Source organism: Sus scrofa, chromosome 15 (genome assembly GCF_054392235.1).
Source record: "Sus scrofa isolate SSC_HxYL_T2T_F1_AM1 chromosome 15, Sscrofa_HxYL_maternal_Yorkshire_Landrace_v2.0, whole genome shotgun sequence".
Lineage (NCBI taxonomy): Eukaryota > Metazoa > Chordata > Mammalia > Artiodactyla > Suidae > Sus > Sus scrofa.
In genome coordinates, this window is record NC_139397.1 from 47,428,576 (window position 1) to 47,451,128 (window position 22,553).

At 46.8% G+C, this 22,553-nt stretch overlaps 1 protein-coding gene across 50 annotated transcripts in view; it reads left to right on the forward strand.

Moving 5' to 3' along the window:
• The window catches only part of ARHGEF10 (Rho guanine nucleotide exchange factor 10), a 96,265-nt gene that overhangs the window by 40,144 nt on the left and 33,568 nt on the right, over nucleotides 1-22,553 (forward strand). For 27 of the 50 annotated variants that reach the window (XM_084999693.1, XM_084999656.1, XM_084999681.1 and 24 more), the window contains 8 exons: nucleotides 2,150-2,256; nucleotides 6,505-6,582; nucleotides 6,840-7,019; nucleotides 8,860-8,976; nucleotides 10,665-10,757; nucleotides 18,118-18,288; nucleotides 19,797-19,942; nucleotides 20,681-20,862. In XM_084999693.1, coding sequence (XP_084855819.1) covers nucleotides 2,150-2,256; nucleotides 6,505-6,582; nucleotides 6,840-7,019; nucleotides 8,860-8,976; nucleotides 10,665-10,757; nucleotides 18,118-18,288; nucleotides 19,797-19,942; nucleotides 20,681-20,862 — 1,074 coding nt within the window. The remainder of the gene's footprint in view (nucleotides 1-2,149; nucleotides 2,257-6,504; nucleotides 6,583-6,839; nucleotides 7,020-8,859; nucleotides 8,977-10,664; nucleotides 10,758-18,117; nucleotides 18,289-19,796; nucleotides 19,943-20,680; nucleotides 20,863-22,553) is intronic. The other 23 variants (XM_084999661.1, XM_084999674.1, XM_084999697.1 and 20 more) reach the window with 1 other exon arrangement.

Below are 22,553 nucleotides of genomic sequence, written 5' to 3' on the forward strand. Positions count from 1 at the left end.
AGAGTGGCCCCTGTGACTTGGACCTAGTCAGGGAGCCTTTAAAGAGGTTACTTCTTTGCAGAGCCCTCGGCCTCTTCCCACAGGACAGAGCTGTGGGCTTGGATAAAGTATGTGCCCCATGGGAGCTGGCAGTAGGTCAGGCCCCTGAGGGGGACCCTTCTTGGTAGGGCACAGGGGCAGAGCCCAACAGGTGCAGAGGCTGGGGTTTGGGTCCCCGGATTCTGGGGACTAATGCCAACTCAGGCCTACCTGAAACCCTGGAATAGGGTCACAGGCTAACGAGGTCCAAGGACTGGATGCTCAGGGTGGCTGGAAGCTGGATCTGGGGGACAAGTGAGCAGAGCAGCAGAGGATCGTCCCTAGTCTGGGTGGGGAGAGTCCCTTACATGCACCCTGAAGCTCTGCAGCCTTAGTTTTCTACACTGTGAAGTGGGAAGACTGGGCTGAATTCTGGCTTCTGGCTCTGGAAATTCCCAGGAACATGCAGGAGCTTCTAAAGATAGCATGTGCCTCGCCCACCACCTCTCAGACCATTGATGAACCTCTGAGGGAGGGGTCTGGACACTGGAATGTCCTGTTGTGTTTTTTTTTAAGATTATCTTTTTAGAATAGTTTTAAGTTCATAGCAAAATGTAGTGAAAAGTACAGAGATTTCCCACGCAATCCCCCCGCCCACAGAGTAGTGTCACTGTCCTAAAACCCTCTGTGCTCAACCCCTGGCAACCATTGATTGTTTTACTATCTCCATGGTTTTGCTTCTCCCAAATATCTTAGAGTTGGAATCATACAGTCTGTAGCCTTTTCAGATTGGCTTCTGTCACTTAGTAGGTAACATGCATTTAATTTCCTCTGTGTCTTTTCATGACTTGAAACCTCATTTATTTTTTTTTTTTTTTTGTCTTTTAGGGCCTCACTGGCGGCATATAAAGGTTCCCATGCTAGGGTTCGAATAGGAGCTATAGCCGCTGGCCTACACCAGAGCCACAGCAACTCGGAATCTGAGCCGCGTTTGCGACTTACACCACAGCTCACAGCAATGCCGGATCCTGAGTGAGGCCAGAGATCAAACCATGTCCTCGTGGATGCTAGTTGGGTTCATTGACCACTGAGCCATGATGGGAACTCCAAAACCTCATTTCTTTTTAGCTGAAAAATATTCTGTGTCTAGATGGGCCAGTTTATCCATTCACCTGCTAAAGGATATCTTGGCTGCTTCCAGGTTTTGGCAGTTATTGTGAATAAAGCTTTTGTAAATAACTGTGTGCTGGTTTTCACATGGTCAGAAGTTTTCAGCTCCTCTGGGTGAATACAACGGGGCATGGTCACTGGATCACAGGGTGAGCGTGTATCCAGCTTTAGAAGAAACAGCCCAACTGTGTTCCCAGGTGGTGGCACCTCTCTGCTCTCCCACAGCAGTGATTCTGAGAGTTCCTGTGGCTCCACACCCGGCATGTGCCATGGTCAGTGTCTAGATTTGGCTGTTCTGACAGGTGTGCACCCACTGTAGGCTTTTAAAAGTTCCATAGACATTTTTTTTTTCCACTAGGGTTTTGTGTTTTTGAATTAGATAATCAGATAATCTCTAAAAAATTACCTAGAAATCTCTGTGCTTTCTGGTTTCTAGCTGTTTTGTGAATTCTTTAGACTATTTAGCTGCATCTCAGTTTTTAGAAATGAATTTAGTTTTGTCTAAAATGTTCGATTTGGGGAAAGTTGTGCTTTTCCAGATCTCTAGTGACAAAGGCAGAAAGTTCAGGACGTGACTCCATCTCATTTAGTTTTCACCGACTACTGAGTGTTCTTAGCTCTTTGTAGCTGCCTTTCTTTGTTTCTGATATCTATATTTTATAGATTAAAAGTTGAAATATGTATTTCTTCTTTGCCATCTAGGTATTCAGATGACCCCTCTGCCTTTTAAAGTTAGACTTCAAGTACTGAAAAATTACGAATATCAGCAAACACTGCATTCCTCCTGTGGGGAGGGTATTTTCTTGGGTTTGTTAAGACCTGACTCATCGCTGGGTGGCAAGGAATTGTGTAGAACTGAGAAGTCTACCCAAGGCCTTGATTTGACGGCCAGCTTTGCTGTGAGGTGATGTATGAACATACTACTGCAGGGTCAAGCTAGCACGTTGTGTCTTCCTTTAAGATCACAGATCCTGCCTGGAAGAGGAGCAGAGCTTGTTCATTGATGTAGACTGCAGACACCCGGAGGCTGTCCTGACCCCGATGCCGGACGGTTTATCTCAGCAGCAGGTAGGCTGTGCGGGCTGGTACCTGGTGTTTTTGCAACCGAGAGGCTGTGCTGGCTGGGAGGGACCTGCTGCTACAGACGCCCTGTCACTGCCCCACCTGGCCTCCTCCACCCACCTCCCCTGGGCCAGCAAGGGAAGGGTTAACCCAGCGGTGGGCCTCTGAGGCCTGGTCAGCAGCTGGGGCCCGGCTCTGCATCCCCGTCCTTAAGTACCTTGAGTAATTGTGAACATGCGTGGAACGTGTTCATCCTCTGTGAACCAGGCCGTGTTGATGGGACGACTTTACAGAGACTGGCCATGAGAGTGTGAAGTGTGTGTGTACATGGCGCCTCAGTCGGAGATTAGAATACAGACTCCAACAACTAATGAAGCAGCCAAATATAAGTGAAGTTCTTAATCTCTGTAAACAGGTAGCAGAGGGGAAAAATGCAGTGGTTTCCATTTGATTATCTTTGGGTAAAAGGCAAGGAAAACTTCAGGAACAAGGGCCTGAGGGGAGGGGTCGATGGTTTGGGTGGGATGTGATTTGTTTTTCCTTTGTGGGCAACCTCATGAGATTCTTGGAGACTGAGAGAGGTGACAGGCAGGTGATATAAGGAGATGATATAGCCCCAGAGATGTAGATAGGTAGGCAGGTAATAGGCAGACGAGCTAGATGGTAGATGCATGTGTAGGACCTTCCATGTACACACGTACACACCGATGCAGGCAGAACAACAGCCCCACAGACATAGGTAGGTTGGTAGGTAGGTAGGTGATAGGCAGATGAGCTGGATGGTAGAAGCACGTGTAATACCCACTACATACACGCATAGATAACGGATGCAGACACAACCACACAGAAATGCTTCCCAGTAAGTTCAGAGCCTAAGATGATGAGCTGCACTGGAAAGGCTGCCTGGGGCTGTTAATACTCTGTCAGGACAGGATGGGAAGCTGGCACGTGAGAGGGAAGTGGAGGGTCTACATTGTTGGCGCTGGATGGTGAGGGGCTGGACTCCTGCTCAGGGGGCGGGACACGTCCAACAGGCTGTATGTGCCACCTTGCATGACCCTGCGGAGTGTGGGTCCACAGGGAACATCCAGACCTGGGGCTCCTTATTGGGGAGTGGGCATCGTGTGGAGAATATGGCAGGTCCAGGTCCCACCTGGATCTCTGACCAAAGCCCTGCTTCGCGCGTGCTCCTGTGTGGAAATGTGGCTGCATTGCCAATTTTCCAGGAGCAGAGACCCATCTCCGCTGCCCTCTGCTCACTGTCCATGCTCCCAGCTTACCTACCTTGTTGGAAAGGGGGTTTCTGGCTGGGATCGTTTGGCCACCTGGGGCTCTGGCCGATCTCGAGGCCCTGGGACTTGAGCCCTTCTCTCGGATGATAGGGAGGGGCTGGACACGGCAGGGGGCAGGCCTGCAGGGTGGGCTGAGGCTCAGTGGCTGCTTGGCATCTGGTCCAGACTGGGACCTGGAGGCGGTGAGGGGTCTTGAGGGTTGGCCAAGAGACAGAGGGGAAAGGTATTTCGAGCCTGGAGTCTTAACAGATGCACACACCCGCCAGTCTGTTTTTGTCCCCTCAGGGCTGAGGGGGTGACATGTTGCAAGGCTTCCCACAAGGCTGGTTCTGACTCCAGGCCCACAATTCCTGAGCAACACCCTTCTCTGTAACACAAGGATGTGTCTGCAGTGTCTTCCTCATGATGCGACAGGACACTGACGTGACACGTGTGATAGGCTTTGCCTGGTGTTTTGGACACGCCCTCAGCACTAAGCACAGGATGGCCGGGTTACAACAGCAGAGGACGTGTATTTTGGTTTCTGTGCTTGCTCCCCAGCTTGCTTTCTTACCTCCACGATTCACTGCTTGTTCTCTGTGGGATCTTTCTCTTAAAAAGTTACACCCAGGTGTGGAAGCTCTTTAATTATTTTTTCTTCCAACACTGAAGTAAGGTAACATAATGTCATGGTAAATGCTGGATATGGAGCATTCTTTTCATGCCCTGTGGGAGAAAAAAAGAAATAGAAAGCCTCCTTTATTTCTTGGTTGTCATTTACTTGAAAAGTAGCATTGATACTGAAGGACACGGCCTGGCCTATGGCCTCTGCCCTCTGCCCTTTGTCCAGGCAGTGGCCCCCTCCTCTGACCCCAGGACCTTGGCACTAATCACCCTCTCAGCCCTGGCGCCTTCCTGCTGGTTCCCGTGGCTTCATAGGAAGGTCTGTTCCAGGGCTGAGTTCCCCTCGTGGGCTGTGGTTGGGGTCCCAGGAAGCCTGAGGCATGTTGTTCATGCCCCGAGTTTAACTGGGGGCCAAACTGCGGGCAAGATTTGGGATTTTGTTTTATTTTTTGTCTTTTTAAGGCTGCATCCGCAGCATGTGGAGGGGTTACATTGGAGCTCTAGCCACTGGCCTACACCACAGCCACAGCAACAGCCATGCAGGATCTGAGCTGCATCTGCGACATATACCATGGCTCACGGTAACACCAGATCCTTAACCCACTGAGCAAGGCCAGGGATCAAACCTGTGTCCTCGTGAATGCGAGTCAGATTTGTTTCTGCTGAGCCATGTCAGGAACTCCAGAATTTTGGGTTTTATTTTGTAGTTTTCAGTTGTCTTAATACCAGTTCTAGGCCCTTTGACCTGGTACATTATATCATCTCAGGACTTAAAAAAATATCTAATAGCTAGATTAGACCCCTCCCAATTCCCCAAATAATTCTGGCTCCAGACTTTAGTCAGTGTTTGGGCATCTGGGTTTGGGGAGAAGGCTGACCTGGATTTGACCACCTGCAGTTTGGGGATGTCTCAGTTGGGGGTTCACCCTCGTTTTAGAGTTGGGGGAGGTCTGTGGGCTGGAGTCAGCCCCCAGGGGGCGGGTTGCCTGGCCCGGCACTTCTCTGAAGCCACACACACCTGTATTTTGAATACATGACTTTCCTCTTTAAGCACCCTAGAAGGGCTGGTTTTTGCCATCATTTTGTGAGCAGAACAGCTCTGGTTCACGTCTTTGCACCTTGTTGACGCAGTGGTGACCAACCAGAGGCGTCCCCATAGAACATTGTCCCTTTTCCACCAGGTGGCGTCGTGGATCCTGGATTGAATCTGCACTGCCGCCAGGCTGGTGCCTGTGGGTGTGGGGTGGGAGCAACCTTACTGTCATCTGTATGCTCTCTTTTCCCGTTATTGCCAAGAACAACTTGCCAAACTGTGTGTAAGCCTGACAGAAGTGCCAAGAATGGTCACTGGCCTTTAACAGGCATCTTAGGGCCAGAAACTTGTGCTCCAGTAACACAAAGCAAACCTCAGAGGTGACCTCACTGTTGGCAAAACAAGCATCTCAACCCGTTAGGAGCTCTGTACTCAGAAGAGACCTTGGTGACTGCTCCCTGTCTCCTCGGCCTCAAGGCGGGAAGGGCCTCAGGACAAAACCATAACCTCTACCTTCCAAATCTTCTTGTTTCTTTTCTAACTTTTTTTTTTTTTTTGGTAGCTAACGTTTTATTTATTTTATTTTATTTATTTATTTTTGTCTTTTTGTCTTTTTAGGGCCATACCCATGGCATGTGGAGTTCCCAGGCTAGGGGTCAAATCAGAGCTACAGCTGCTGGCCTCCACCACAGCTGCAGCAAGGCCAGATCTGAGCTGCATCTTTGACCTGCACCACAGCTCATGGCAATGACAGATCCTCAACCCACCGAGTGAGGCCAGGGTTGGAACCTGCATCCTCATGGATGCTAGTTGTGTTCGCTAACCACTGGGCCACAATGGGAACTCCGTTTCTCTTCTAACTTTGGAATAATGATTTTAAATCAGTGTTACTGATAGCACTCTTTGAGTCAAGACTGGAACTGTTTTTTTGTTTGTTTGTTTTTAAATACTTAATGTGTCTGTGAAATACCATGCAGTTCCATGCTGGGCATGTGAAATGCAGTCAGGTTAATTCACTTCATTGTTGCTGGGTAAGTGGATGAAATTGTTATTAATGCCATAATTTAATTGTGCTGCCATAGTATATAGTTTATAATTTGAGGTTTAGAAAAATAAAATAATTGGAGTGATGGGGGAAGTATGTTTTGTGCCCAAAAAGGTGGTTAGTTAATACACTATCTAAAATATTTTAAGGCCTTGGGAGGTTTCATTTGTCTAAAACTGTCTTGAAAACAAAAACTTACCAAGCCTCAATGTAGAGGTGAAATTTATCTGTTGTGTTTTCTGAGGCAGTTTTCAGCTGTTGTGTTTTCAAATTCCCACCAGGTCGTAAGAAGGTATATTCTGGGTTCGATTGTCGACAGTGAAAAGAACTACGTGGATGCCCTTAAGAGGATATTGGAGGTACCTAAATGTCGTGAACGTAGTGGATGTGTTTTATGAGACTTTTTTACAGATATATTTTTGTTACATACGTATATGTTTATGTATATTTACGAACCATAAAATACTCAAATTTGCAGAATTCTTAAAAGAATTTGAGAGGTGCCTGTACATTGACATCAGAAGTCAGGCGGTTCGTTCTGACGTAGAGTAACGGTGTCCCTGTTCTCTCGTGCTTCCCGAGAAAAGCCGGTGCCGTCCTTGTTTCTATTTCTCAGCAATACGAGAAACCGCTCTCTGAGATGGAGCCCAGGGTCCTGAGCGAGAGGAAGCTGCGGACCGTGTTCTACCGGGTCAAGGAGGTGCTGCAGTGCCACTGCTTGTTCCAGATCGCCCTGGCCAGCCGTGTGGCCGAGTGGGACTCCGTGGAGATGATTGGAGACGTCTTCGTAGCCTCGGTAACAGAGCCGCCACACCTGGAGGGTCTGTGGGTGCCCCTGCCCTTCTTCCGCGGGTGCCTTAGGGCCAGTGTCCTGCAGCAGGATCCCCAGGACACTGCAGACACTGCTGAGCTGCCTGTGCAGGCGGGTCTGAAGTCGGGAGGCTCTGCACAGGTGTGGGGTGGGGGAGGAATATCGAGAGAAGCATCCAGAGGCTTACGGGGAAGGTTTACCCGAAACCGCACTGTTGGTTTGGGGTACGCCACAGGCAGTTGGAGGACGCCTTTTGTTGCTGAGCCAGGGCTTTGCTTGTGAACGATGTCGTAAGGTTGTCGGATTGGTGCCCTCACAGGGACTCGCCCTCCAGCAACCGCGGGAAATGTCTTGCGGGAAAATAGCCTCCTGTTTCTCCCCCGACCTTGGCACCCTGCCTGGGGTTCTGTGATGTGATCACCGGGCCCTGTGGCGGCCTAGGATGTGGTGGGATTTGAGCAGGCACCACAGCCTTCGCAGCAGGAGCCATGTCGGCCCTGAGCCTGGGCACCGGGCAGTACTGAGCTGCTTGTCATTGGCCTATTTATGCATCATCCACACTGTAATTGGCTGGTTTCCTCTCCAGAGGCAGCAGAGATGGAGAAAGCAAGATGGATTCTATAATTGATTGAAGACAATGACGTCAGGGGGATGAGAGCTTAAAAATGTTTGAGTGTTCATATACTTGAAGAGGTGCTCTAATAGGATATATAAAAACTTTTTTTTTTTTTTCCTTTTTAGGGCCGTACCCATGGCATATGGAAGTTCCCAGGCTAGGGGTTGAATTGGAGCTACAGCTGCCAGCTTATGCCACAGCCACAGCAACTCGGGATCCAGGCTAAGTCTGCAAACTACACAATGCTGGGTCCCTGACCCACTGAGTGAAGCCAGGGATCAAAGCTGCATCCTCATGGATACTAGTGGGATTTGTTTCTGCTGCACCACACCGGGAACTCCCTATAAAAAACATTTAAGTGTTCATCAGAGCATTAAGGGGGTGCTCTAATAGGATATACGAAGCCTTCTTCTTCTGTATGTTTGTGTGCTGAATGAGATAAGGTACATAAATTATGCTTTGAACATAACATGGAAACAGTTCTTACTAAAATTAATTTGCATAACACCTTTCAGGGATCTTTCAGATTATTTCAGGGATCTTTAGATACGATACTTATCAGAAATATAATATAGATGAAAGCATTTCTTCTAAGTGGTGACCCACTTTGTCTACGGATGGGTGTTGATGTCCAGCCTCAAGAATATGTGGCATCTTAGAAGACTGATCTCAGAGAGTGAGGCAGATGTTTCCAACCCTTGAGACCCTTGTGCCTCTAGGAAAATCAGGCAGTGAACCTATGTATGTGACGTTGCTCCTCAGCCTGGAAGGCTGTTTCTAGGGGATGTTGAGGTCTGGATACAGGACCTCCACCGACTCAGGTGCAGGACATCCTGTCTCGGGGTGAAGTGCACAGAGTGCTGGTTGTCAGGGACGGAAAGAAGGATGTCTGTAATCACCGTCTGTGTACATCTGTGGTAGGAACCTTTCTTCACTGAACCCCCAAAACTGCCATGGGTTTGGGAAGGGAGGCCTTAAAGAGCATTGGGGTCAGCAAAACAAGATCAGCCATCCAGTTCAAAATTCTTAACAAGTCTGCGTAAAGGAAAAAATAATCACACACAGTCATAATAAAGTTTATCTAATGAAAACACCGCTGTGACTGAGGGGTTATGATTAGTGCCGGTTTCAGTCTTTCATTTTAAGCTTGGAAAAGTAGCATTTGGACTCTACACATTATTTATATTTCTCAATTTCCTCCTGTTTCAGTTTTCTAAATCCATGGTGCTGGATGCCTATAGTGAATATGTGAATAATTTTAGCACAGCGGTGGCAATCCTTAAGAAAACATGTGCTACGAAACCTGCTTTTCTTGAATTTTTAAAGGTAAGCACTTTTATTTAAGCCTTGAGGGGTTTTAACACTCTCCAATAACAGATTCTGTGTCAAAATACATCATAGGAAAATCTTATCAAACATTCCTGTTAAATGTGTGTTACTTGTAAAGATTTTACCACCAACAGGACCCTAGGTATTGGATCCATGGTAGAAATAAAGATGAATGTTTAGCAGTAACATAGCTTTTTTTTTTTTTTCTTTTTATAGCCGTACGCGAGGCATACGGAAGTTCCCAGGCTAGGGGTCAAATCAGAGCTGCAGCTGCTCAACTACACTGCAGCCACATCGACGCAGGATCCTTAACCCACTGAGCGAGGCCCGCATCCTTACAGGCAGCATGTCAGGTTCTTAACCCTTTGAGCCACAATGGGAACTCCAAGCTTTTTGAGAAAAACCTTTATTTGCACATCCTTCAAAGTGGGTAGCCAGATGGGGAGACAGTCGGAAAATGAAGGTCAGACCCCAGCAAGTGGCTTTTGGTCCCCATCCTTCAGCCTAAGATGAGGAATAACGGGACATGGTTCTTGGAGTCTGGCTTGGGGCTCCTTGGCCTCTTTGAGTCATAGCTGTCAGCAGACCTTGAAGGCCGAGCCCATACCAGGTGGTGGGAGTCCGGCGTCTAGCCCTCCTCTGACATCAGGTGGGGGCTCCCCACCCTCTCAGGGGTGGCTGACCTTGAAACCTCCCCCTGGACTGAATGGGTGACACCTGTCCCAGGCTGTGACGTCCACTCACCAGGAAGGCTTGCCGCAAGAAGAACCACATTGAAATCTGCTCACACCCTCGTCCACTGGGCCTAGTCTCCTCCTCCCATGTGAGACTCCAGTTTGCATTATAAAACCTGGGGCCAAAGCCTGTTTCTGGACACGCACGCCCCACCCTGTCCTGAGTCTTCATAGACTCAGGACAAATCCATGGCCCCCTGCAGAACAAGCCACCCAGGCAGTCCACTGGAGGCAGGGCAAGGCCCTTTAAGGGCCCGCGCCACTCCGCTTGGGGATTCTGTCACTTTTCTTTTTGATAGTTGCACTTTTTTGGCACTTATAGGATCTGAGAAACTCATTTGCTTCTTAGGGTATTGAAATTAGCTCATAGGAATTCCCATCATGGAACAGAAATGAATCTGGGAACCATGAGGTTGCAGGTTTGATCCCTGGCCTCACTCAGTAGGTTAAAGATCCGGTGTTGCCGTGAGATGTGGTGTAGGTCGCAGACATAGCTCGGATCTGGCGTTGTTGTGGCTGTGGTGTAGGCCGGCAGCTGCAGTTCCGATTAGATCCCTAGCGTGGGACCCTCCATATGCTGTGGGTGTGGCCCTAAAAAGACAAAAAAAAAAAAAAAAAAAGAAAAGAAAAGAAAAGAAATTAGCTCATAATAGCACTTAAAACATTGACTGAAAAAATAGAAGATTTCAGTTCAGAAACCAGATGGGCCTGGCCATGGATTTCATGTGTGTTTGTGGTGTGAGAGGGGACTCGAAAGTGTCAGTGTGTTTGCAGTGTGGCCGTGGACTTGCACATGTCATCATGTTTGCGCTGTAGTGGGTATGGTTGCAAGCAGATGGGGCAAAGGGCAGGTGTGTGCCCTTCCTGGGGCTGTGTCGGGGGGCGGGGGGTGGGGGTGGAAGGGGGGCCTCGAGGTCTTAGCCTCAGGTGAGCGGGCCCGTGTCCCCGCAGCAGTGCCAGGAATCCAGCCCTGACCGCGTGACGCTCTACAGCCTAATGATGAAGCCCATCCAGAGGTTCCCACAGTTCATCTTGCTGCTCCAGGTAGGGCTCCCCTGGGTCAGCTGGCCCCTTGTCCAGTCTCCGTGTCTCCCAAGGCAGGCCCTGGGCGAATGGGCTTGTTACGAACGGATGCTCCTCACTCCCATCACTAGGGAAATCCCGAGGGTCTTAGGGACCCTGGGCCAGGAACCTGAACTGGGGCAAAGCCAAGTTTCATTAACCACATGCGCTCTTGCCCTGGGTGGGGGACAGGCCTCGGTTGATGATGACGGGATATGCCCAAGGACCTGCCTCCCAAGTAAAGATGCTCCTGGGAACTGTTACCTCAGAGGGACCAGCTGGGAGCTGGAGCAGGTGTTCTTCCTCCCAAGCACTGACTCCTGCTGGGTCCACGTGCAGTGAGACTGGTAGTGGAGGGCATAACCAGGAAGGGCCGCTTCCCCTCACTCATTGGCTACCCCTCTGCCTCTCCTTGTCCTAACCACACATGACCCCCCTTAGCTCTCCCGGGGCCCCGTGACCTGTACTTGCTATGACCCTATAGCCGTCCCCCAAAACTTGGGATCAAGCTATGCCCTTGGCTATTCCTGGCCACTGGGTCCTAACAGATGGTCCTCCAGAAGCCCTTGTCTTTGTCCCTATTACTGTTCCCTCTCCCGTCTTGGAGCAGGTAAGTAACAACCTGGTAGCAGCAGTGAACTTCCCTTTCCTCTGCTCAGCTTTCTTCCAGATGTGTGGTACCCTGGGTCCAGGCAGGCACTGCCCCCTGCCCTGCTGGTACCAGAATTCCTCCCAAGATGATTCATTTTGCCTTGACAGCATTTCACGTGATTCACAGGGAAACAATCACACGGAGCAGTACACGTTGTTCATCCAAAAGGAAACATAGTCCTTATGTGGGTTCTTTCCAGATGAAGGAGACCAAGAGGCTGAGAGAGAAGGACACTGCTGCCTGAGCTTCCGTGGGTGGCAGGTGGCAGGCAGGGAGGGGGCCTGTCTTGCTCACCCTCCTTGTGTGGACTCAGAAGGTGACAGTGCCCACACTAAGATGTCCCTCTCTGAGGTTGACTCCAGGTGCCCCCACTGTGCTCTGCAGGCGGCCCCCCCGCCCCTCAACATCACCTGGAGCAGTGCTGCTTATGTCCCTGGTGGGAAGAGGACCTGGCCCGGCTGTGGACCTAGGTTCGCTGGTCCCACCCAGACTGAGAGCAGTGACTTCTGGGGTCCTGTGTGCTTGCATGGATGGGTCCTTTACTGGAAATGCTGCCTTGGTCCCATTCCCATCCCATTTATTTATTTATTTATTTATTTTTTCATTTTTTTATTACTCAAATGAATTTATCACATCTGTAGTTGTATAATGATCATAACAATCTGATTTCACAGGATTTCCATCCCACAGCCCAGGCACATCCCCCCACCCCCCAAACTGTCTCCTCCGGAGACCATAAGTTTTTCAGTGTCTGTGAGTCAGCATCTGTTCTGCAAAGAAGTTTCGTCTGTCCTTTTTTCAGATTCCACGTGTCAGTGAAAGCATTTGATGTTGGTGTCTCATTGTATGGCTGACTTCACTTAGCATGATAGTTTCTAGGTCCATCCATGTTGCTAAAAATGCTGGTATTTTGTTCTTTTAATGGCTGAGTAATATTCCATTGTATATATGTACCACATCTTCTGGATCCACTCCTCTGTCGATGGACATTTCGGTTGTTTCCATGTCTTGGCTATTGTAAATAGTGCTGCAATGAACATTGGAGTACATGTGTCTTGGAGAGTCGTGGTTTTCTCTGGATAGATGCCCAGGAGTGGGGTTGCTGGATCAAATGGTAGTTCTATGTTTAGTTTTCTGAGGAATCTCCATACTGCTTTCCACAGTGGTTGCACCAATTTACAATCCCACCAACAGTGTACTAGGGTTCCTTTTCCTCCACACCCTCTCCAGCACTTCTTGTTTGTAGACTTTTGGATGATGGCCTTTCTGGCTGGTGTAATGTGGTTTTGGTTTGCATTTCTCTAATAATGAGTGACGCTGAACATCTTTTCATGTTTTTCTCGGCCATCTGTATGTCTTCTTTGGAGAATTGTCTGTTTGGATCTTCTGCCCATTTTTGGATGGGGTTGTTTGTTTTTTTGGTATGGAGCTGCAGAAGTTGTTTATAAATTTTGGAGATGAATCCCTTGTCAGTCGATTCACTTGCAAAGATTTTCTCCCATTCTGTGGGTTGTCTTTTTGTGTTGTTTAGGGTTTCCTTTGCTGTGCAGAAACTTTGAAGTTTGAGTAGGTCCCATTTGTTTATTTTTCTTTTTATTGTCAATACTCTGATAGGTAGATCTGAGAAGATGTTGCTGTCATTTATGTCATAGAGTGTTTGGCCTATGTTTTCCTCTAGGAGTTTGATAGTGTCTGGTCTTACATCTAGGTCTTTAATCCATTTGGAGTTTATTTTTTGTGTATGGTGTTAGGGAGTGTTCTAATTTCATTCTTTTCCATGTGGCTGTCCAGTTTTCCCAGCACCACTTATTGAACAAGCTGTCCTTTCTCCATTGTATAATCTGGCTTCCTTTGTCATGGATTAGTTGGCTGTAAGTGCATGGGTTTAATTCTGGGCCTTCTATCCTATTCCACTGATCTATATGTCTGTCTTTGTGCCAGTACCATGCAGGTTTGACGACTCTTGCTTTGTAGTATAGTCTGAAGTCCGGGAGCCTGATTTCTCCAGCTCCATTTTTCTTTTTCAGGATGTCTTTGGCTATTCTGGGTCTTTTGTACTTCCAAACAAACTTTAAAATATTTTGTTCAAATTCTCTGAAACATGTCCTCAGTAATTTGATAAGGATTTCATTGAATCTGTAGATTGCCTTGGGTAGTATAGTCATTTTGATAGTATTAACTCTTCCAATCCACGAGCATGGTATATCTTTCCATCTATTTTTGTCATCTTTGATTTCTTTCATCAGTGGCCTGTAGTTTTCAGAGTACAGGTCTTTTGTTTCTTTAGGTAGGTTTACTCCTAGGTATTTTATTCTTTTAGATGCGATGCTAAACGGGATTTCTTCCCTAATTTCCTTTTCTGCTCTTTCATTGTTAGTATATAGAAACGCTATCAATTTCTGTGTATTGATTTTGTGTCCTGCAACTTTGCCAAATTCGTGGATAAGCTCTAACAGTTTTCTGGTAGAGTCTTTAGGATTCTCTAGGTATAGTATCATGTCATCTGCAAATAGGGATAGTTTTACTTCTTCCTTTCCAATTTGGTTTCCTTTTATTTCTTTTACTTCTCTGATTGCTGTGGCTAGGACTTCCAGAACTATGTTGAAGAGTAGTGGCAGGAGCAGACATCCTTGTCTTGTTCCTGATCTCAGCGGGAATTCTTTCAGTTTTTCACCATTGAGAATGATGTTCGCTGTGGGTTTGTTGTATATGGCCTTTATTATGTTGAGGTAGGTTCCCCTTATGCCCACTTTCTGAAGGGTCTTTATCAGAAATGGGTGTTGGATTTTGTCAAAGGCTCTTTCCACGTCTATTGAAAGGATCATATGGTTTTTATTCTTCAGTTTGTTAATGTGGTGTATCACACTGATGGATTTGTGGGTATTGAAGAACCCTTGCATCCCTGGGATAAATCCCACTTGATCATGATATGCAATCCTTTTAATGTATTGTTGGATGCAGTTTGCTAGTATTTTGTTGAGGATTTTTGCATCGATGTTCATCAGTGACATTGGCCTGTAGTTTTCTTTTTTTGTGGTATCTTTGTCTGGTTTTGGTACCAGGGTGACGGTGGCCTCATAGAATGAGTTTGGGAGTATCCCTTCCTCTGCAATTTTTTGAAATAGTTTCAGAAGGATAGGTGTTAGCTCCTCTCTAAATGTTTGATAGAATTTGCCTGTGAAGCCATCTGGTCCTGGAGTTTTGTTTGTTGGAAGTTTTTTAATCACAGTTTCAATTTCAGTTCTTGTGATGGGTCCATTCATCTTTTCTATTTCATCTCGGTTTAGTCTTGGAAGATTGCACTTTTCTAAGAATTTGTCCATTTCTTGTAGGTTTTCCGTTTTATTGGCATATAGTTGCATATAGTAGTCTCTTATGATCCCTTGTATTTCTGTGATGTCCGTTGTTACTTCTCCTTTTTCATTTCTGATTTTATTGATTTGAGTCCTCTCTCTTTTTTTCTTGATAAGTCTGGCTAGGGGTTTATCAATTTTGTTGATCTTTTCAAAGAACCAGCTTTTCGTTGCATTGATCTTTTATATGGTTTTCTTTGTTTCTATTTCCTTGATTTCTGCTCTGATCTTTATGATTTCTTTCCTTCTACTAACTTTAGGTCTTGTCTGTTCTTCTCTCTCAAGCTGCTTTAGATGTAGAGTTAGCTTGTTTATTTGGGCTTTTTCTTGTTTCCTGAGGTGGGCTTGTATTGCTATAAACTTTCCTCTTAGAACGGCTTTTGCTGCATCCCATAGGTTTTGGAGTGTTGTATCTTTGTTGTCATTTGCTGCTAGGTATTTTTTAATTTCCTCTTTGATTTCTTCAGTGATCCATTGGTTGTTTAGTAGCATGTTGTTGAGTCTCCACGTGTTTGTGTTTTTTGCAGTTTTTTTCTTGTTGTTGATTTCCAGTCGTATAGCGTTGTGGTCGGAAAAGATGCTTGATATGATTTCAATTTTCTTAAAGTTACTGAGGTTGGATTTGTAGCCCAGGATATGGTCAACCTTAGAGAATATTCCATGTGCACTTGAGAAGAATGTGTATTCTGTTGCTTTTGGATGAAATATCCTATAAATATCTATTAAGTCCATCTCGTTTAATGCTTCATTTAGGGCCTGTTTTTCCTTATTGATTTTCTGTCTGGTTGATCTGTCCATTGCTGTAAGTAGGGTGTTAAAGTCCCCCACTATGATTGTATTATTGTCGATTTCTCCTTTTAAGGTTGTTAGCAGTTGCCTTATATATTGTGGTGAACCAGTGTTGGGTGCGTAGATACTTAAAATTGTTATAACATCTTCTTGGATTGATCCTTTGATCATTATGTAATGTCCTTCTTTGTCCCTTAAAATATTCTTCATTTTAAAGTCTATTTTGTCTGATATGAGTATTGCTACTCCAGCTTTCTTTTGATCCCTGTTTTCATGAAATATTTTCTTCCATCCTCTCACTTTCAATTTGTATGTGTCCCTAGAAGTGAAGTGGGTCTCTTGAAGACAGCATATATATGGGTCTTGTTTTTGTATCCATTCAGGCAGTCTATGTTTTTTGGTTGGGGTGTTTAGCCCATTCACATTTAAGGTAATTATTATGTATGTTCTTATTGCCATTTTATTAATTGTTTTGGATTTGTTTTTGCTGCTCTTTTTTCTTTCCTTCTTCTCTTGTTTCTTTCTGCCTATAGAAGTTCCTTTAGTATTTGTTGTAAGGCTGGTTTAGTGTTGCTGAATTCTCTCAGCTTTTGCTTATCTGAGAAGGTTTTGATTTCTCCTTCAAATCTGAATGAGAGCCTTGCTGGGTAGAGTAATCTTGGTTGGAGGTTTTTTTCCTTTCATCACGTTGAGTATATCATGCCACTCCCTTCTGGCCTGCAGAGTTTCTGTTGAAAAATCTGCCGATAGCCTTATCGGGGTTCCCTTGTATGTTATTTGTTTCTTTTCCCTAGCTACTTTCAGGATTTTCTCTTTGTCTTTAATTTTGGTCAGTTTGATTAGTATGTGTCTCGGGGTGTTCCTCCTTGGGTTTATTTTGTATGGTACTCGTTGTGTTTCCTGGATTTGAGTGAGTGATTCCTTCTCCATGTTAGGGAAGTTTTCGGCTGTTATCTCTTGGAATATTTTTTCTGTCTCCCTCTCTCTCTCTTCTCCTTCTGGCACCCCTATAATACGGATGTTGGTGTGTTTCACGTTGTCCCAGAGTTCTCTGAGACTCTCTTCATTTGTTTTCAATCTCTTTTCTGTTCTGCATCCGTAATTTCCACTAATCTGTCTTCCACCTCGCTTATTCGTTCTTCTTCCTCCTGTATTCTGCTGTTAGCTGCTTCTAGTGAATTTTTTATTTCAGTTGTTGTATTTTACATCTCTTCTTGTTTAAGTTTTATATCTTGTATCTCTTTGCTCAGTGTTTCCTGTAAGTAATCCATCTTTGCCTCCAGTTTATTTCCAATGTCTTGCATCTTCCTCAGCATCAACAGTCTAAAGTCTTTTTCCTGGAGGCTGAGTATCTCCTCATGGCTTAGCTGATTTTCTGGGGTTTTTTCTTTCTCCCTCATCTGAGTTCTAGTTCTCTGTGTTTTCATTTTTATAGGTTTTTGGTGTGGTGACCTTCTTACAGATAATAGAGTTGTATCCTCTCTTACTTCTGATGTCTGCCCCCCTGTGGCTGAAGTCAGTATGGGGGCTTGGTGTAGGCTTCCTGATGGGAGGGGCTGATGCCCGCCCCCTGGGAGGAGGAGCCGATTCTAATCCCTCTGGTGGGTGGGGCTTAGTCTCTGGATGGGATTAGAGGCAGCTGTGTGCCTGAGGGGTCTTTAGGCAGCCAGTTTACTGAGGGGCGGGGCTGTGATCCCACCTGGATTGTTGTTTGCCCTGGGGCTTCTCAGTGGCTGGCTGACCGGTGGGGCCAGATTTTCCCAAAATGGCCACCTCCAGAGAAAGGCACTGCTGCTGAATATTCCCAAGAGCTTTGCTTTCAATGTCCTTCCCTCACAACAAGCCACATTCACCCCTGTTTTCCCAGGATGTCCTCCAAGAACTGCGGTCAGGTTTGACCCAGATCCCCTTGGAGACTTTGCTTTGCCCTGGGACCCAGTGCACGTGAAAGTCCGTGTGTGCCTTTTAAGAATGGGGTCTCCATTTCCCCCAGTCCTGTGGAGCTCTTGTGCACAAGCCCCACTGGCCTTCAATGCCAGATGCTCCAGGGCTCTTTCTCCCTGTGCCAGATCCCCACATGTGAGGGTTTGATGTGGGGCTCAGAACTCTCACTCCTGTAGGTGAGTCTCTGTGAACCAGTTAGTTTCCAGTCTGTGGAGCTTCCCACCCGGGAGGTATGGGCTTGTTTATATCGTCAAATCGCCCCTCCTACCTCTTGATGTGGCCTCCTCTTTTTCTTCTGGAGTAGGGTATCTTTTTTAAGGTTTCCGGTCCATTTGGGTGGAGATTGCTCAGTCTTTAGTTGTGAATTTTGTTGTTTTTGGGAGAGAAGTTGAGCTCCAGTCCTTCTATTCCGCTATCTTAATCCCGTCCCCTCCCATCCCATTTAATAAGTCAGCTTTGGTTTTGCAAAAGGAGCTTCGAATGTTGAGCGGAATTGTGTTTCCTGGGTTTGTCACCCCTTCCCAGGGCTTGTCTCCCTCTTCCCAGCATCAGGTGATGTCAGGGCCCTCTTGCGACACCTCCCCTCACTCAGCTTCCCCTACAGGACATGTTGAAGAACACGCCCCGAGGGCACCCTGACAGACTGCCCCTCCAGATGGCACTGACGGAGCTCGAGACACTCGCCGAGAAGCTGAATGAGAGAAAAAGAGATGCTGACCAGCGCTGTGAAATCAAGCAGATAGCAAAAGCCATAAACGAGCGGTACCTGAACAAGGTGGGGCTTTTCCTGTCTGCTTGGCACTAATGAGCCACCGCCCTCCTTGCCGTCTGTTCCCAGTCTCCTGGGACCTTTGCAGGGAGTCCCCTGGGCCAGAGCTCAGGGCTGAGGTGGACAGAGACCCTGGCTCAGGACGCAGGAAAGGGCACACCAAGCCTTCCCGGCCTCTGTGTGTCTTTTCCCAGAAAAGGGGTTCACAGAGTGGCAGGTCCTCATATGGACCCAGGACCCCAAATGGATAAGAAGCACTCTTTTAGCTGAATTTTACCTTCAAAATGTAGCGTTTCATCTAAGTCATACCTGAAGCATGGACATTTACACACGTGCTTATCTGCACCTGTCCATGCTCAGACTGGACTGTATCATCATCAGGAAGGGAAGTCAGTATGAAAGTAGTTCTCTGCAGAGCTGAATCTCAGCTTCATTTACAAAGCCCTCTTCCCGCCACAATAACCTGATTTTGCATAGGCTTTCTCATTTTTATTTAAAGCTCCAGTGCACCTCAACTATGTTAATTATACATAGTAGTCATTGTTGCTAAAATTGCCTTGTTTTTGACAGCAGGGGTAATTTCCTGCCGTGCAGTGATGTCCAGTAATTTAACGACAAGAACAAAAAATCATACAGTTCAGGCTTAGGTTTTCCATGATTTTCCACTTGATTTATGTAGGAACTTTTTATAAGCAGAAAATTGCATCCACTGGTATTCCTGACATGACTTGTGTTGTTTAAAATCATGCTTCCCCGTGGTACCTGAACGTTTAGGAACCCACAACAGTCTGGGTGGGCTTGCAGGTGACACATCAGTTACTGCTATGTCAGTGACCTGCAGCCTCATCCCCATGAGCTGCGGGAAAGTGAACAGGTCAGGTTGGCTGGCCATCATGGACGTCTGGGCCAGGGACTCTGGATTTGCCACTGGGCTACACTAAGTCTGACTTTATATATTTTATTAATTAATCTGAAGCATCTTTCCCAAGAACCCGGACTCTCTTACTTGGCTCAGTGAAGTCAAACGTGAGGTGCCATAAGCAGGCAGGGTGACTTCTTCATGATGCTGCCCTTTGGGAAAAGTAAAATTACAGAATAACTCCTTCTACTTACAAATGTTCTGGGCTGATTTGATGCTGCAAGTAATGGAAAGGATGGGGCGACTTCTGTGAAGACTGGAGGGTGGAGGAAAGAGAAGGCACACACCGGCTGATGGGAGAGAACAGGCAGCCCTCCATGGCCAAGTTGGTGTCTCTTAGCTGGAGAAACTGCTTATGAAAGGAGGGTAGATCCTGCCACTTCTGAAATTAGTTTTTTTTTTTTTTTTTTTTTTTTTCAAAAAAAAAAAAAAAAAAAGCAAAAAAGCCACTTTCTGAACCCCACACAGAACATACGCGCTTCCCTTTGCTTTGCTGCCACTGCTCATGGATTTCGCACCACCTCTTCCTCATCCTTTTTCCTTTTCCTGGTGACCTGGTTGTGGCCACTGTGTCAAGTGTGGTCTGAATATTCAGCTTCTCAGCAGCGGGAGCCGCTACCTCGTCCGTTCTGACGACATGATAGAAACCGTCTACAATGACCGCGGGGAGATCGTGAAAACCAAAGAGCGCCGACTGCTCATGTTGAACGACGTGCTGCTGTGCACCACGGTCAGCACTCGGTAAGGAGCAGGACTGCAGGCGTCCGGGGGGCCGGTGACTGTGCCTTCTCATTGACTCTGCAGAGGTCTGTGTGCAGTCGACCCCTCCCTCAACTTGGGTCCAGGGATGTCACCAGGTCGTTGCAGGTGGAGATTAGAGGCATGTGGTACATTAACTGTTTGAACACGAGGCTGATGGTGGAGCTGGAAACTAAAGTGAACTTCATTTCTAGTTTCCTGAATCATCCACTGTTCCTGTTTTTATCATCATTTACATTCTTTCTCATTAGCTGCTAGCTGCATACACACACACACACACACACACACACACACACACACACACACACACACACGTGTATGTATTTCTTTTTCTTTTTTTTGGCCGCCCTCTGGCATATGGAGTTCAGGGGCCAAGGATCAGATCTGAGCCATGGTTGCAACCTATGCCACAGCTGCAGGAACAGCAGATCCTTTAACCCACTGTGCCAGACGAACCCGCAGAGAGGCGGCCGATCCTGTTTTGCCACAGAGGGAACTCCTATAAACATATCTTCGATGATTTTTTTCTTATTAAATATAGGTGTATTCATCTCTGAAAGCCCCCCATAGACCTGGACCTGAGTGGTCCCTGCTGGTGAGAAAGGCAGAAACACCATGATTCCCCACTTCAGACGATTCTCCCTTGAGTGGCTGAAGGATAAAAGTGTCACAACTCAGGCTTGTGATTGTCCCTGAACTGAGGCTTCCTGGCTGTTACAGGACCTCCCACGACAGCAGTGCCGGCGTATCCACCAGCCAGAGGTATTTATTGAAGTGGAGCGTTCCTCTGGGGCATGTGGAAGTGATCGAGTATGGTGGGGACGAAGGCGTGGGAGAAAACGGCCGCTGTCCCCTGGTGCACGTGCCCGAGAGCCTGGCCGTGGTGGCCAGCGCCAAGCCAAGTAAGTGACGCTTTACCAGCGCTTGCGGGTGTGAGGCCAGCGTTGATGCAGAGATGGTCCCAGAGTGCATGGGTCTCGGTCCTGGCTCTGCCTAGCCTTGACCAGCTCTTGCAGCCTCTTCTCCTTCCGTCTCTGGGAGGCGGGGCCATCTGTGCCCCTCACAGAGAAGTGGGGCCGGGGTCCCCCACTGAGCTGTGCAGCAGTCTATCACACGGTGGTTATTACTAAACTATTTTGAACTAGAGCTCATTACTTTCTTTTTAAAAAAAAAAAAATAATTGATTAATTTATTTTTTTACTCTTTTGCTTTTTAGGGCCGCACCTGAGGCTTATTGAGGTTCCCAGGCTAGGGGTTGAATCAAAGCTATAGCTGCCAGCCTACGCCACAGCCACAACCACATCAGTGCGGGATCTGAGTCACGTTTGCCACCTACACCACACCTCACAGCAATGCTGGATCCTTAACCCACTGAGCAAGGCCAGGGATCGAATGTACATCCTCATGGATGCTAGTCAGGTTTGTTTCTGCTGAGCCATGGTGGGAACTCCTAATTTTATTTTTTCTTTTAAATCCTTTTCCTTTTTTGGCCATCTGTGGCATATGGAAGTTGCTGAGCCAGGGATCAGATCTGAGCTGAAGTTGCAACTTGCCCTGCAGCTGTGGCAACACCAGATCCTTAACTTCTGGATTCTGCTGGGCCAGGGATTGAACCTGTGTCCCTGCACTCCAGAGATGCCAACGAGCAGCAGGAAATCTTTTTTCTGTTTTTTTAATCCAAATAAAGCCTGGCTAAATTTTATTCACACACTGGCCTCTGCCCCTGAATCGTGGAGCACTTAAAGTATGGTGAATGGAAATTTTCCATACATTTTTTTATATATAATATGAGCCTTTGTATTTAATGATACGATGTTAACTGTAAGTGTATTCCATAACCTTTTTGATTGTTTTGGTTTTGACGTGTTCAGAAGGAGGCTGTTTTTGAAAGGCTGGATTTTTCTGAGTGAATATGCAGGTTTGGATTTGGGGGAACAAGACACAGTGACTATAGGGCCCCATCTGACATGGGGTCTCTTTCATTGTCTCTTCCTCTTTGTCTGATGTTAACAGTCATTCATTTCAGTGACCTGGTGAATAAGCTAGTTCCTCAAGCTTAAGTTTCTAAATGCCTGAGTTGCTGATGAGAAAACCATGCTCCTGTTTACAGCAATGTGCATACCGTCCTATTAATGGAAATCCCAAACTAAATCACATGTTTTCCTAAGAAAGGGCCAGCTGGGGTGGGGAGGGGGGAGATGGGGAGGGGAGGGAGGGAGGCACAGTCTCCAAGTTGACTGGATGTATTAAAATTTTACTCAAGAGCGGCCTTGTGTGTTATAAGTTCTTAGAAATCCATTTAAATTACCTGCAAGGGAGTTCCCGTCGTGGCTCAGTGGTTAAGAATCAGACCAGGAACCGCAAGTTTTCGGGTTTGATCCTTGGCCTTGCTCAGTGGGTTAAGGATCCGGTGTTGCCATGAGCTGTGGTGTAGGTAGCAGATGCGGCTCGGATCCCACGTTGCTGTGGCTCTGGTGTAGGCCAGTGGCTACAACTCTGATTAGACCCCTAGTCTGGGAACCTCCATATGCTGCAGGAGCGGCTCTAGAAATGGCAAAAAGACAAAAAAAAAAAAAAAAATTACCTGCAAGTA